Below are 14,224 nucleotides of genomic sequence, written 5' to 3'. Positions count from 1 at the left end.
AGTCCAAGTAGTATTAACCAATCACATCTGAGCGGGCTTTGGTTGTATGCAGGTAAACAGTCCGTGTGGAACGCATTGGCCGAAATGCGATCTCGAAACCCTTCAACAATCGCTGGCTACACTGGAACCCCCTGAAATATTGGCCCCAGAGGCTAAATCATCGTCAGACCAATAGCCGATGGGTTTCGAGATTGTGATGTGTGGCAAATTATCAACGACGAGTTGGACTGAATCAACACAAAGGGTGGTCCAAAAATCATTGATATAGGCTGCTTAAATATAATCACCTGATGCGGGGACTGTATGTTGATAAGTTTATTTTTAAAAAGACAAAAAGTTGGGTAGCAAAACGATAACTTTGCTCCCCCTAATTAAATAATGGGAATCCATTTGCTCCATTGCAGCAGTGCTGTAACTGTCTCTTCCATGTCTCAGCCAATTTTTAACATGACAGGGCCTCTCTTCCCTCTTACTGTGCTGCTTTTCTAGCCCCTGCTGCCTCACAAACAAGCATATGGTCCGCAGTGACACTTTCAGCCAATGCACCTCTCCATGAGTGCATTTATTTTTAGCGTGTGTTGTCCGAGTGGGAATCAGACTTCAGGACCACCCAGATGTCCCAGATAACCTTAATCACAGCTCTAGCTGCTGAGCTGCTTTATTAAAAGAGGCCAGTTGGACATCAACAGAGAAATGCCCTGTGCCTCTTCGATGATTTTAATATTTATCGAAAATCCCTTGTTTTTAAAGAAGCACTTGAACTCACCTCTCCTATTACAGAATCGCTGCTTCGTCACAAGCATCAGGTGAGAGGTCAGTTTCTTGGCAATGAAATGCTTTAGAAGAATGCAACAAAAAGCATTTAACTCCAGGCATTCAATCTCCCTGCTTTTCATTTCCTTCCTTCGACAAGTGCCTCTCATTCATCCTCATCGTTATCAGATAAGACTCAGGGATCAGGGGTTCACATGTTGTGAAGACGGTCGTCAGGGTAACTAGGGCGATGACGTCACTAAGTGGCCAAGATTATTTCCTCCTGAGTAATGGGAAGCCTTAACATCATCATAAGATCAGAAATGACTATAATTTGATTCCGTGTGTCACACTAGTGTACCTTAAATGATTACATGTGACAAGGTTAAGCAAGGACATACAATGTATTTCCTATGACTATACATGCAAAACGTGTGATGTTTGCTAATTCCTTTCCCTGAAAAGTGATTGTCAAATCATAGCTTAGCAACTGTAACCAGGCACATCGGTCCTGTTGAGCTTTGGACTTCTCCACATGCTGAACGTAGTATGTACAGTATATAAAGAAAAACAGCTTAATAGCTCTCCAAAAGTGAAGCCAAAACATCTTGATCGCTCCTGGTGGCTGGCTACAGTACAGATCATAAATTGCGCCCCCTCAATACATAAAAAAGTCAGTCATTTTAGGTAGTTCTGATCATGATGAGGTGTGTTCAAGTGTTCATTCTTCTGATAAGGTATTTAATGCTATAAGAACGGGGTGAAACATCATGATTGACAGCTGTGATCGACTCGCGATTGGTCGAGCAGGTTTACGGGTGGGACTTTGATACTGTCTGATCACTACTGCGCAGACTCTGGCTCCAAAATTACAAGATGGCAGCGTACGTATCCGGGAAGCAATATTATGGAACCCACAGCAGTTCTAGGCAAGACCCGCCCTTCAATAGCATTTTCACGCTATGATTGCCCAGGCGTCCATGCTTGCGCGAGGGAACGGAACCTGATTTATTCAGGTCCTAGTCCCTGACCAATCAGCTATCCTAACCTTATCGAGGTCAATGCCTAACCTTAAACAATTGGGCTGCTTCGTAGGGTGGATCTTGCCTAGAATTGCAGTGGGATCCATAATAACGTATCCGGGAAATTTTGGCAGTACTTTTGTATAGTGGGAGGAAGTGGAGAAAAGTTGTCCATCTTTACATACAGTCTATGATGCTGATTCTCTTGTGATGTTATAAGTGATAATATACTGTTTCAAATTGTATCTAATAAGGAAGCTAAGCAGCCAAACATGGTAATGTTAGAATGAAATCTTAAGTTTATCCTTCTAATTGTGATAATACTAGGACTGACTTGTACTGCAATACAAGAGCACAATATAATTTATCTCAACACTAAAAAGTTCACAGAAGACAGCATTTTCAACCAACCTAGTTAAGTGGCTAACCAAGCTAACAGTAGCTAGAAATGAGAAGCCTCCTTTTCCCCGTGAAATTACTAAGAAGTTTGAGTGGTAAATCTGCCTCCATTATCATTGAAACTGCACATGCTGTGCGAGAATAAAAAAGCTTGGCAGGCATAGTAATAGTACTTAAAGGGAGACGAACAGCCAATTAGATATATTTCCATTTTGCTACTCTCTATTCACAATTATTGTAGAATAATTGAGATTCAGCTTATTTGGTTCACGAAAGCTTCTCCATTTGCTGTTTTGGCTAATTTGGGGTTTTCCAAGAAAAGGTCCTCCGGCAGAAGGGACATGATCCATTTCAGTCTCCAGATGCAGCATCAGTGGTTTGTTTGAATAATAAACTTGGTAACAAACTTCCGCCAGATGTTCATTTAAAGTCCATGGCTTTTTTCTTCTCCTTCCTGCTGTCTTCTCTCATCCAGAGACACTCCCCAGGCCAACGACGGCGGAGCCAAGACGCCCCGGTCCAAAACTTCATCCCGCTTCCCCAGACTGGGCCGCAGCCGCAACCAGGAAGCCAGACCTGAACCCCAGAGTGGTGACCTTTAACCCCATGGAGCCTTTGAACTAATAATCTCTCCCTGTATAGGCTGAGGACGACGATGTTTTCTGTGTCCAGCCTGGACTGTGACATACAGACTCACAGTGTGAGGACATTGAGAGCGTTTAACGGACCTTCAAAAGCCTTACAGATAAAAGGCCTTATTCGAGGAGGGGAGATGGATGTGTTCACATCGCAGGACTCTCTAGGAGATATGTAAATGTTTCTGTGGATCGCCTGGCTGAGTAAAGGATAAATGACTCCCCAGAGGCTGCCTATCGATGGATCCAATCATACAGTACCTTTTACCTCACTGAGAGACACAAAGACTCTCTGTAAACTGCACATGAACTACCCTGGACTGCTCTCTCTAATCTCAAAACACAATGAGATGATGGAGACATTTTTTTTTTTTTTTTTTTTCTTAGTCTGCTCAGTTTTGTAGTGAAGGTGTATAATGGTCACAGTGCCTACAGTGTTTTGTACCTGCTTTCCTGCTCTGGGTAAGTAGGGAAGGCTGTGCAGAAAGGTGAAGGGGGTAGATGAAAGTATACTTTTGGGAAATGTTTTTCAGCTAATGTGTCAGCATTATAGTGCCATTACATTTTAGATGTCGATGATTCACTCTCTCTGGAGTGGACCATTAGGCAATGGGCATTCCTTTTTCCTACTTTTATCTTCTTCTTATTATTATTATTATTATGGCTATAACAGATAACCTGCAGAAAGTGTAACATATCTAAAGGCCACCAGGGATGCAGTAATTATCAAAAACATCTTTTAAATTCCAATTAATGAATGAATGGATTAGGGTTAAGCACCACTGATAAAACCAAACTCTCTTTGGGACTATGAAAATGATATTGGTGGGGAGTTGAATCTTGTATTTGACTTTTTGAAACCCACCGCGTTATTCATATTTTCTCTGGATTCCTCTTATTGACTTGGGGAAAAAACTGTAACTGCAACACTTCTTCCCCTATTACTAATAGAGGCAAAGTAGAAAGAATTTAAACCTTATATATAAGGTTTTATTTAAACCATAATATAATAGCAAAATAATAATGTTCACAATAGCCACTAAGACATTAGTCTCTTATAAGACATTTCCAAATAAGGCAAACACATCAAAATTCCAGCCGCGCTATTTTAGACAAAGAGATACTAAATAAAAGGTTAAACTAGAATTATAATATAAAATTATATGAAACTGCAGACTAAAGTGTAGGCCTGCACAATTAATTCCAATTGTATCGAAATTGCAATATGGACTAGTGCAATATCCAAATCGCAGGGCGCAATATTTGTTAAAGGAAAAATATGTGTCTAACCATTCTGAATGAAGTATTGTGATGCTGCCGAGATGTCCCAGCCTACAAATCCCATCCTACAGACTAAGAAAAAGATCTTTGTTTGGTACAGATCCTCACAAAAAAAAATCACACTATAACTTAATAATTGAAATTATGAATAAATGAGTATAATGATACAAAAGCAATCATTCCCTCCAATATCGTGAATCATATCGCAATCGCAATATCAGTCAAAATAATCGCAATTAGATATTTTCCTCATATCATGCAGCCCTACTAAAGTGACAGCGGAAAATGACAGTTGGTAGAGAAAACATTAAATTACCAGTATCAGTAAAGATCCACATGGTTTTATGTTTGACATGTTGGTCCTCTTAGCTAGCTGACTGTGATGGGAAAAATGAATCCCTAAAACAGTAACAGAAGGCATGTTGCCCCTGCATACGGGGAAGCGCACCTTTAAGAACCACTTTGTACACCATCACTTTTTTTTTTTTTTCACCCCTCGCCCTCTAATAATTTTTGGACAGTCCCTTATTGAGAAAGTCCATAAATAAGCATACATTCTTGCTATTTCATCTACTTCATCATTCAAAAGTATCTTTCCTCATATCCACGCATCTAAGATCAGTTTCAAACACCTGAGTGTTGATACACATTGATATTTTTGAGCAGATAGGAAGGGAAACACTATTTTACCATTACAACAGAAGGGCAAGCTGTGTTTCTCTAGGTTTACCCTCAACCCCACTATACCTATACTATATAACTCCACTATATAACATACTTAATAAGGGTCTTCATCAAAGGTTGGGCTGGCTGTACCGAAAAATGCAATGTCTAAAGATTGTTTAACTAATGTGTCTTAGCATGATTTAATGCAGCGTTATGTTGCAAATAAATGTTTTAACGAGGACTAAACACTTGAAGAAAAGCTGCTTGTTAGAGTGCAAGGAAAGAGCTGCTGAGCATCAAGTGTGTGTAAAACTGAAGCTCATGCATATGTATGGCTTACCCAAGAGTAGTCAGAGACTATGTTCAAACGAGTGATTGTGTTAGAAGGGTGTCGGAAAACTTGAATCAAAGGGTCGGCTCGCAGAATGGTAAACACTGTTCATCGTCTGTGAGGGGAGGTGAACAAACAAGGCTTGTGGGTTTTAATTAAATTGTTATTCTCACACAAAAGTGACCCTCACACGTATTCATCTACTGGTAAACACTGCGCAATGTTGTTAGGAATCTCACAGGCATGCTGTCAAATAAAGTTTTTTGTTTTTTTTATCAGACTTCCCTGAGACCTTTTACAGAGAGATTCTGTTGTCAACAATATTGTGAGCTGGCCAATAAAAAAAGAAAGAAAAATAAGAAAGAAATTATTTCACACATTGCCATTCTTTTTTTCCCTCAATCTGACAAAAGGCACTGCTGCTGTTGCATCCCATCAAGAACATGCAATGTAACTTAAACAACTGATTTTTTTTTATCAAAGACTATTCTCTGCTGTGAATTGGTGATATTTTAAATGTAGTGCTGCCTTATATGCATTTGAAAACTTGGCCCACAGCATCATGCTATATATGACAATGTTGTTTGTCAGCGGTATAGAATAGTCTCTTTATTATAACAAGTAGCCTTTTCATAGACATCTCTTTTGTCTCTGGGACCACTGGTGGGTCTAACTTCTCTGCACAAATTACCATATTGTATGCGTGGTTATGCACAGCAAGTATACACAGGATCATTCACAGAAAGCTGTACTACCGATTTAGCATTGCACTCCTATAACCCGTTTAAAAAAACGGATCAAAATCAATGCAGCAAATATAGCTTTTTTTTAAAAATTCCATGCATTTCTTCTTCCTTGCCATAGGAACATCACCCACAATGCAACTCAAGCATCAACTGTTTTGTCAGAGATTTGGGTGTGTTATGCTAGTAGCGGCTAATGTAGCCTCTAGCTGCTGGCCTTTGAGCAGAGATAAGATGCGGGCTAGAGGTCTGTTAGCGCACTTTTTTCTAACGGCACACCTCCAGAGTTTTTTTCATTTTCAGACTTGTAGTCTTAAGCCACAACTGATGCTGACTCAAGTGACACCACTTGAGGCAATTTATCAGACTTCACACAGCTCCGGCTCGAGCCACAAAAGCCTTTTATTTTCACATATGCAGTAGTACTTCCCAACACCTTTAAACAGACGTTTTGTGTAAAATCGGTGGAATGCCCCTTTAAGAAACCCTGAAGGCAACTTAAAGGTACCCTTTGGAGTTTTTGACCACTAGTAGCGCTATGAAGCAATGTTTATATGTGTAGGTCACCATTTGCTTTGTGTGATCCATGAGTACCTGGGCGAGGTTGTACACGCCAACTGTCCATCTGCTGATGGACAGTTGGCGGTGGTAATGCACAAAGAAGCGTTGCAGTGTGCCAACAAAGGCAGTAAAGAAAAGGACTCCTATAGCAAACATGGATGTAAACAATGCAGGATTTAAAATACTAAAAAAATGCCCTTTGAAAATGTTTTATGAGGAAGGAAATGCATTCAACACATTTGTGACATTCCAATATGTTTTGGTGAGTAACACTGAATTTAAAATGAATTTTTCTTTGTTTAAAGGAAAACGCCAAAGGGCACCTCTAAACCTGAAACTTCTTGTTCCAGAAGAAATCTCATCTCGTGCAGTCGCTTAGCATTTACTGAAAACTAGTTTGAATCATGATTGTTTTACTAAAAGTCAAAATGTGATTTATTCTATGGCTTGAAGCTCTGAATGCTAAAAGAAAATCTCAGGTGCTGTTGAGAATACACAAGCACGAGCGTTTCATTGACAATAGCAAGAAAAAAAGAGGCCACAGAGAGTTCCTGGTGGACCTGTTGGTTTACTCCTCTATCTCGGGGTATAGCTGTCTTCATGATATAATCACAAACATCACTATTCTTTTTAAATGACTCCATCTCCTTCCCTCGGAATCCTCCAGACGCTGGATGAATTGAATCTCGCTGTACCTTGAGGCTGGTAATCAGAACGATGACAAGCCAAGGAAGTGGGTTTAGCTTATCGAGATGCAGCCAAAGTGTTCTCTTGCAGTACGTCTGTTCTAATGTACTTTTCTGTCCTTGCCTTAGTCAGCAGTCAGGCCTTATCTATCAGTGTCAGAGCAAAGAGAGGCTGAACAATAAAGTACAGTGTGTACATATCCAATACCACCACCACCTCTGTGTCAGTGTTGTCATTGTTTACCTTGCTTGATGGCAAAAGGCCATTACGCAATTCTGCTGCAACAGAAAGCTTTTCTTTGCGAATGCATGTCCGTGTACATTGATGCATTCGTGCATGTGTACAGTTGCTACATACAGTGGTGTCATTTACATACACAATAGGTCCGTGCTGAAGCAGTTTATATGGCGTGTTGAACACTTCAGCGCTTGCATTATGTTCTGCATGTGAGCTGTATGCATAAATGGATGGATAGATACCGTGAATTCCATCGGCAGAGTACCTGTGGCCCTCGCTGCATCTGTTTTATATAACCTTCGCTGCCTCACTAAGCAGTCTCTGAGATTTTATTCAAACCGTTCAAAACCATCTTAGGAAAGGCTGTGTTTTTTTTCTTCTGTGCTGGGCATGCTGCACCGGGTCGGTTGAGAGAAGAATGGCGAGGGTGGACAAAATGATCATTGTCCATTGACCAGAAAATTGGTTACAAGCCCGTTTAGGATGTGGATGGTTGCTTTTGGCAATGTTAGACATTATACACACTCATACACACACAAACAACTGGGTACATGCAAGCCAAGTACTCAGAGCGCCAATACAACACATCTCCTGCAATGTTTCTATTGTTTGAAAGGAATGGATGGAAAGGCCTAGCTTGGCTTTGACATCTATTAGTTAGAAAACAGCTGAAAAGTGTAATTAACTTCATTGTATCAAAATATGTATATTATGGGACACTCTGCCTGTATATATGGTGCAATTACATGCTCCTCGGATGGTCCCATTTCCCAAATTGGGAGGTCAGTTAACAATAACTTTTTAAACTAATCTTGGTTACTCTATGTGGACAGAAAAAACTAATTGTTACAACCTAATACCATATTACAAATTGCATGTGAGCAAAAACTGTATATGCAATACAATAATTCATAAAAAGTTTCTTATTTATCAACCCAACATTTACATTAGTTTCTGTGTAATATGACGTCAACTCGGCAAGTCGTGTACCAAAACCTTCGGCGACTTTCCAAATTGTTATTCTGACTTTAGGGGGTGTTTGCGTGAATTTTCCCAGTTGGGAACAAATGTTTCTGATTATTCCGACACCACATGATTACAGCATTTACTTGCTTTACTTTACTTTAAGTCTTATAATTTGGAAGATTTGGTGGGTAGAAGCAGATTGGAGGGTCAGAACGGATGTCCCACGTGAGGGGACAAGTCTGACTACTAATTAGCCCTTATGCAGAACACCTGGGAGGCGCCAGGAAAGAAAGGGTGCACGGGTGGACTGTTTGATTAGATTTTTTGCACTTTCTAACAATTTGGAACTTTTCTATCCATTTCACCCATAAAATCAAGCCTGAACTGCCTACATTAAGAGAAGAGAGGGCTGTCTGAAGCCTGAAGAGGCCTACCAGCTGGAATGACCGCCAGCCTCAGTGACTACGGGTGAGTCAAACCTGATCCTCTCAGGTCACGATAAGAGAACGCTATAGCCTGCTAAACACAAATTCATGTTTCTAATTCCAACAGCTACTGTAACAGTTTCTATTTTCCATTTACCAACTCCATGTGCACTCACATTTAGGTCTCTGCTAATATTGCAGTAACAAGTGATTTGAAGTGATTGACTTTTGCCCTGAGTTAAGGCTTTCAGGCAATGCTTCTTCCCAGACGGTGACAATGCAAGACTATTGGTACATCCCATAGCCCTTATTTGATAGCTCCTCGGTCCTCGGCTGAATCGGAAGTTGTTCTTCTGTCCCTCCTCCGTGAATGCCGTCTCAAAGCTCTTATTTCTGCGCCGAGGACCAACGAGCGAGCATCGAGGAGGGATCATCGAGGAGCTATAGGGGAGGAAACATGAGAGCAGCCTTCCCGGAAGCCGTGCAGCTGAAGGAGTTGATGAATTCATGTGACGCTTCGGAGAAAAAACGACATCTCATCCCTCTAAAACACATTTGCTCGCTGCCTCTCTCCTCCCGTGATTTCATCGCGTCTCTCACATGCCTCCTCGGTGGTAGGGACTTAAACGCGTGGAAGGGAGGCAAGTGGAGGACTCGAGGAAGCAATTTAAGCAACATGAGATGCACTGTATGAATACATTTACCGTGTTTCACCTCCTCATCTGTGTCTACTCTTTCTTTGTCCCACTCTCCTGCGTCTCTTTGATGATATGGAGGTCCCTCTTTGCTCAATTTACAGGACTGTATGCAATTACCAAGCTCTTAGCTTTGTGTGAGGAACATCAATGAGACAGGGACCCTGGTTTAAACAAGGTCACTGTATAAGCAGTAATCCTATCTCTACCACGCACAATTGCGGCTTGGCATGAGGACGCATGTTCATTATAATAATAAGAAAGAGGCTGACGTCTGTGAGCCTATAGACAGCGGGCCCTTCAGGAAGGTGCTTCCTAATAGAAACCAAGATTAGCATGTGCTTCATGTTTGTGCTTCCAAGAAGGGCAACAGCAGATGTTCCTCGGAGACTGAGGAGCTCTGCTGAGCTGCATACTATCTCAATTGCTTGTGTCAGTAATTACAGTAACTTTAGCTTGTGCTGCTTTCGATTGCTGGGGCATTTTGCTTGCTCATAGTGGATACTTTTCAATACCCCAGTTTCCAGATAAGAAGTAGTGTTGTCTGCAATATGTAGAGCATAAACAACAGTGCATGCTCAGTGATTACAGGAACTTTTAGTGATAAGTTTAAAAGGGAAATTCACAGTTGTTTCCATGCTCATATTTAAACCAGAGAATGTAACGGTTGCGGTTTTAAACACGTCATTAATAATGTTGTGAAATGGTCACAGTTTGGTTAGGTTTAGGCACAAAAAACATTTGGCTTGGGTTAAAATTAGACGTTACTTCACTTCCGGTTACGCGCGTGATGCAGAACATGATGTAGCTCTGTTTGTTCCGTAAAGTTAAAAATACTCACCGTTTTTTTTTTTTTTTGGAATATCAAATTGTTGACTTTCTTATCTCTTTGTTGATAATTTAATGTTGCAGAATCACTGAAGTTGCAGCTCTTCTGTCTCATTAAAGTGCTCATATTATGCTTTTTGCCTTTTTTCCCTTTCCTTTATTGTGTTATATATCTTTTTTGTTCATGTAATTGGTGAACAAAGTGAAAAATCCCAAAGTCCACCCCAAAGAGACTTACCATCTCCAACAGAAAACACTGTTCACAAACTGCTCCAAACAGCTCTATTGTAGTCCAGCCTTTACTTCCATGATGCGTCTCTTTGTAACACACGTTATAATGCTCGCCTAGCTGCTAGCGTGGCACACCCTCATACTCTGCTTCTGACTGGCTAGTAGTCCTTACCTCGCACATGCGCGACTCCCAACAAAGATGGAACAGAAGTGTGATGTCTCACTCTGTAGCTAAAACAGAGAGCTCAACACACAGGATGAAAAGAGGAGCTGCAGCAATGTGCAGTACAACAAATATATGGTGTTTTTTTTTAATTAGACCACATAAACCTATTCTGATATAACCTCTAAATACAATTATGAACCTGAAAATGAGCATAATATGAGCACTTTAATGCTCAGTATCATCGGGTTATTGATGTACAGTCATGCAAGTGCAGCCCCTTAGCTGATTCAATCTTAGGTGTGTTCTTGCTAAGCTCTAACATTCCTTCTCTTGCTAATCTAACTGTATACCCATTTGCGATAACATGTCAATGAAAAGCGACGCATTGACAGAGTTGAGATATTTGTGACTTCATCTCTGTTCACGGTGTCAGCTCCCAGCAGCCTGCACTGTATTTCAGCACCGCTGTTTGTTTTCTCAAGTTCTTTTCCCAGGTTTTGAATTATTTGTCAGAAAACAAGCATGCGGCAACTTTTTTTTTTTCTGTACTACCTCTGTACTTTATACACACACACACACACACACACCTTCTCAATCTCTCTCCGTCTATCCTGCTCTATCTTCCCTCTCTAATAGATACCCCATGCTTTTTTCATCTTCGCTTCGTCTGTCATCTTTTCCTGTCTTTTTGTCACTTTCACTTTCCAGTACTTTCCTTCATTTTTCTTCTTCTCTTACCCCCTTCCTCTTCTCCTCTACAGGTTGCCCCTTTCATCTCGCTCTCCTCCAGCCTTTCACTTCCTGTCTGCCCCCCCTTTTCACTCTGATCTTTTCTATCCTCTCTTCATCTCCCAATTATCTCTGTACCTTCATCCCTTTCTCACTGCCTTCTCTCTCTCTCTCTCTCTCTCTCTCTCTCTCTCTCTCTCTCTCTCTCTCTCTCTCTCTCTCTCTCGGCACATTGTATTTACTCAGTCCGTCACTGGCTGCTTCTGTTTATTACCTATTCATTGAAGAGGCAGGGGAGACAGAGAGAAGCAGCCCTTCGAAGGATTGTCCTCCCAACTCTCCCGCTGCTGTCTGTCGCTGAATCTTAAAAACGCCACGTTGGACAATTGATTGTTTCGGGGGGTTTTCCCCCCTCCTTTCCTCTTTTTCAATGTATTCAGTATTGAGCGCAGACTCCTTCCACTTACGACAAACAAAGTTCACATGACCTGTAGTTACAGGGGATCACGAAAATGGATCACCTAAAGCTCTGAACAGAGGATACATTTCTGTTGTTTTTTTTAGCTGAATGAAATCCCAAATGAAGCTGTAATGGATTATGTTAATTAATATGCTATCAGTTCTGGAAACATGGGAAATAAACTGTGATGTATCTCTAAGCTGTTTAGAAACTTCTTCAGCGTTAAGGCCACATACAGCACCGTTAGCATCAACGTAATTAGATAAGGGATATGCTGATTCTCACCACGTTGGGGATCAGATAAGAGCAGGGGAGCATGTGTGACATAGCATGTTAATTTCAAGACAATGTTCTAGGTAAACAGGTAGGATGGGCTGTTTGGAGCTTACACATTTATCCATCAGGGAAGCTCCAGCTTGGTCTTCAGGTCTTACCGTAGAAAACAACATTTCCTTGGCTCTAACAAGGCTCTTCTTTTGTTCTTGTCCTCTCTCATTTTTTTGGGAGGGACTTTTTTTCCCTTTACATGCATGCTGCCTCCCCTTCACAATGCAATCGGATCCTGAAGTGTGCTCTGCCTGCCTCTCAAAGCTATCACAGGCTTTCACAATAGCCCGCGGCACTCTTTTGATCAACCCAGAAGCTTGATCTGAACGCCTCGAAGAGCAGCTTAAACCGCAGCAGGGGAGGAAGTGCGAGGTGAGCGGAGGTCAGATGCAGCTGCGACACGACGATGGGAGGGACCTTTAGAAGGAGTCTGGGAAGTTGTATCAGCTCAGAAGTAGAACTTAAACTTAATAATGACCATATTTAGGAATACTACAATATTCCAGCATTAAAACAATGTTTTTGTGGGTGGCTTTAGGGGCTCCAGCCCCTAATCTTCTCAAAAGCCCCGAATCTTTTAGGTCTTTACTACTACTTCTGCTATGCTATTCTCTAAAGGAATGTAATGGAGTAGATGTTGTTCTGTTGGCCTAATAGTAAATGATATGCATTGAAGACCACATTTCTTTATACATTGTTGGGGGTACTTGGTTTGCAATTCTAGCAGCCCAGATTATTATTGGATGGATTCAAATGTAGCAGATTTGTCAGCCCAAACATTAATTCTGTGAACTCCAGCATAGTATAAGATTAGTAATGCTGTTCACTCCACATTCCTACCAGACTCACTGTATGTTATGCAACTTAAAAATAGTAACATCAATGTTTGCCTCACTTCAGGTGGCAGGAGTGAAAATGAGTCATCCTCAAAATGTGTTTCATGTGTTCTGGTTTCAGAATGATGAGGACAGTTGGAGAACAATTAGATACATAATAGGATGTAGGCTCTACAGGAGGATTCTTTTCTTTTCTTTCTTATGTTTTACCCAAACGATGTCTTGGCATTCTATTCTCAAATGGCTTGGAAATGGCTGCTGTAAATGGGGAAATAAATCTCCCTAGGGGAGAAGCCCCCCTGACCCCACTAGGTTTGGGCAAAGCCCTGAATGTTGACATTGTATGGCTCCGCCGCTGCGTGTACTTAATCATACTAGGAAACCACTTAATTTCAGAAGGAAATATTGTACCTTTCACTCCAATACATTTATTTGACTGCTATAGGTAGTCACTGTGCAGATTAAGATCAACCCTCTGATGATTACTACTTCTTCTTACTTCTGATTACTATTACTTTAGCTGAGGGGTTTTGAATGCAGAACATTGACTTGTAATGGTGTATTTTCATAATGTTGCTTACCTACTTACTAAGGACTAGAACATTTTTTCCATCACTGCAAGTACTGTAGATGCATGATAGATGTGCAGCAGAGAAACAGGTTTGGACCCAGATGCACGGCTCAGACACAGACAAGCCGGTTTAAAAAGTTTACTCACAATCAAAGACCAGGCACTATTCCAGGCAGATAAAACATGCACATTGATCCAAAGGGGTCCGGCAGAGGGGAAAATGTCCAATGAGCATGCAAAGCATCAAGCTGGCAAATCAGGCAGGCCAGAAGGCTGGAAAGCTAAGGTGGGAAACACAACACAGACAATCTGGGAAAGAGTGCATGGAAATAGGCCGGTATACATACTGCAGGAGTGATGTGGAAAGTGGAAACAGGTGTGCAGATACACGTAGGTGGGGGGGAGGCAGGTGAAGAATGGCGTGCAGGTGGTTGTAAACTTAGTATCACAAAACTCAAAAGGGTTTATAGGGTCACATTTTACATTTTAACCTTAAATAAGAACAATATTAATGATTCATAAACATATTTATTTATACAGTTTACGCTTTGGTAAACGCTTTGGACATGAATGTATAAAACTTTATTTTGTCTTACCCTTTTTTGTAGAAATGCGGTTAAATCAAAAATGTGAACTTATGTCTCATTCTTTTTTTATTTCGAATGTGTAAACTAA

The 14,224-nt window shown here is 41.0% G+C and overlaps 1 protein-coding gene and 1 long non-coding RNA gene across 2 annotated transcripts in view; both read left to right on the top strand.

Moving 5' to 3' along the window:
• Positions 1 to 3,683, top strand: part of snx29 (sorting nexin 29) — a 176,660-nt gene extending 172,977 nt beyond the window's left edge. The window contains exon 21 of the mRNA XM_031297994.2: positions 2,650 to 3,683. Within this exon, the coding sequence (XP_031153854.1) occupies positions 2,650 to 2,776 (127 nt within the window). The 3' untranslated portion in view covers positions 2,777 to 3,683. The remainder of the gene's footprint in view (positions 1 to 2,649) is intronic.
• A 481-nt stretch (positions 3,684 to 4,164) lies between these two features.
• On the top strand, positions 4,165 to 13,938 carry LOC118494279. The gene is made up of 3 exons (XR_004896406.1): positions 4,165 to 4,726; positions 10,672 to 10,677; positions 13,926 to 13,938. It is a non-coding gene; the product is annotated as an uncharacterized LOC118494279 (long non-coding RNA).
• The last annotated feature ends 286 nt before the right edge of the window (positions 13,939 to 14,224 follow it).

The sequence above is a fragment of the Sander lucioperca genome, chromosome 22 (genome assembly GCF_008315115.2).
Source record: "Sander lucioperca isolate FBNREF2018 chromosome 22, SLUC_FBN_1.2, whole genome shotgun sequence".
Taxonomy (NCBI): domain Eukaryota; kingdom Metazoa; phylum Chordata; class Actinopteri; order Perciformes; family Percidae; genus Sander; species Sander lucioperca.
Note: the sequence above shows the minus strand (reverse complement) of the source record. Positions and strands in the feature narration are given on the sequence as shown.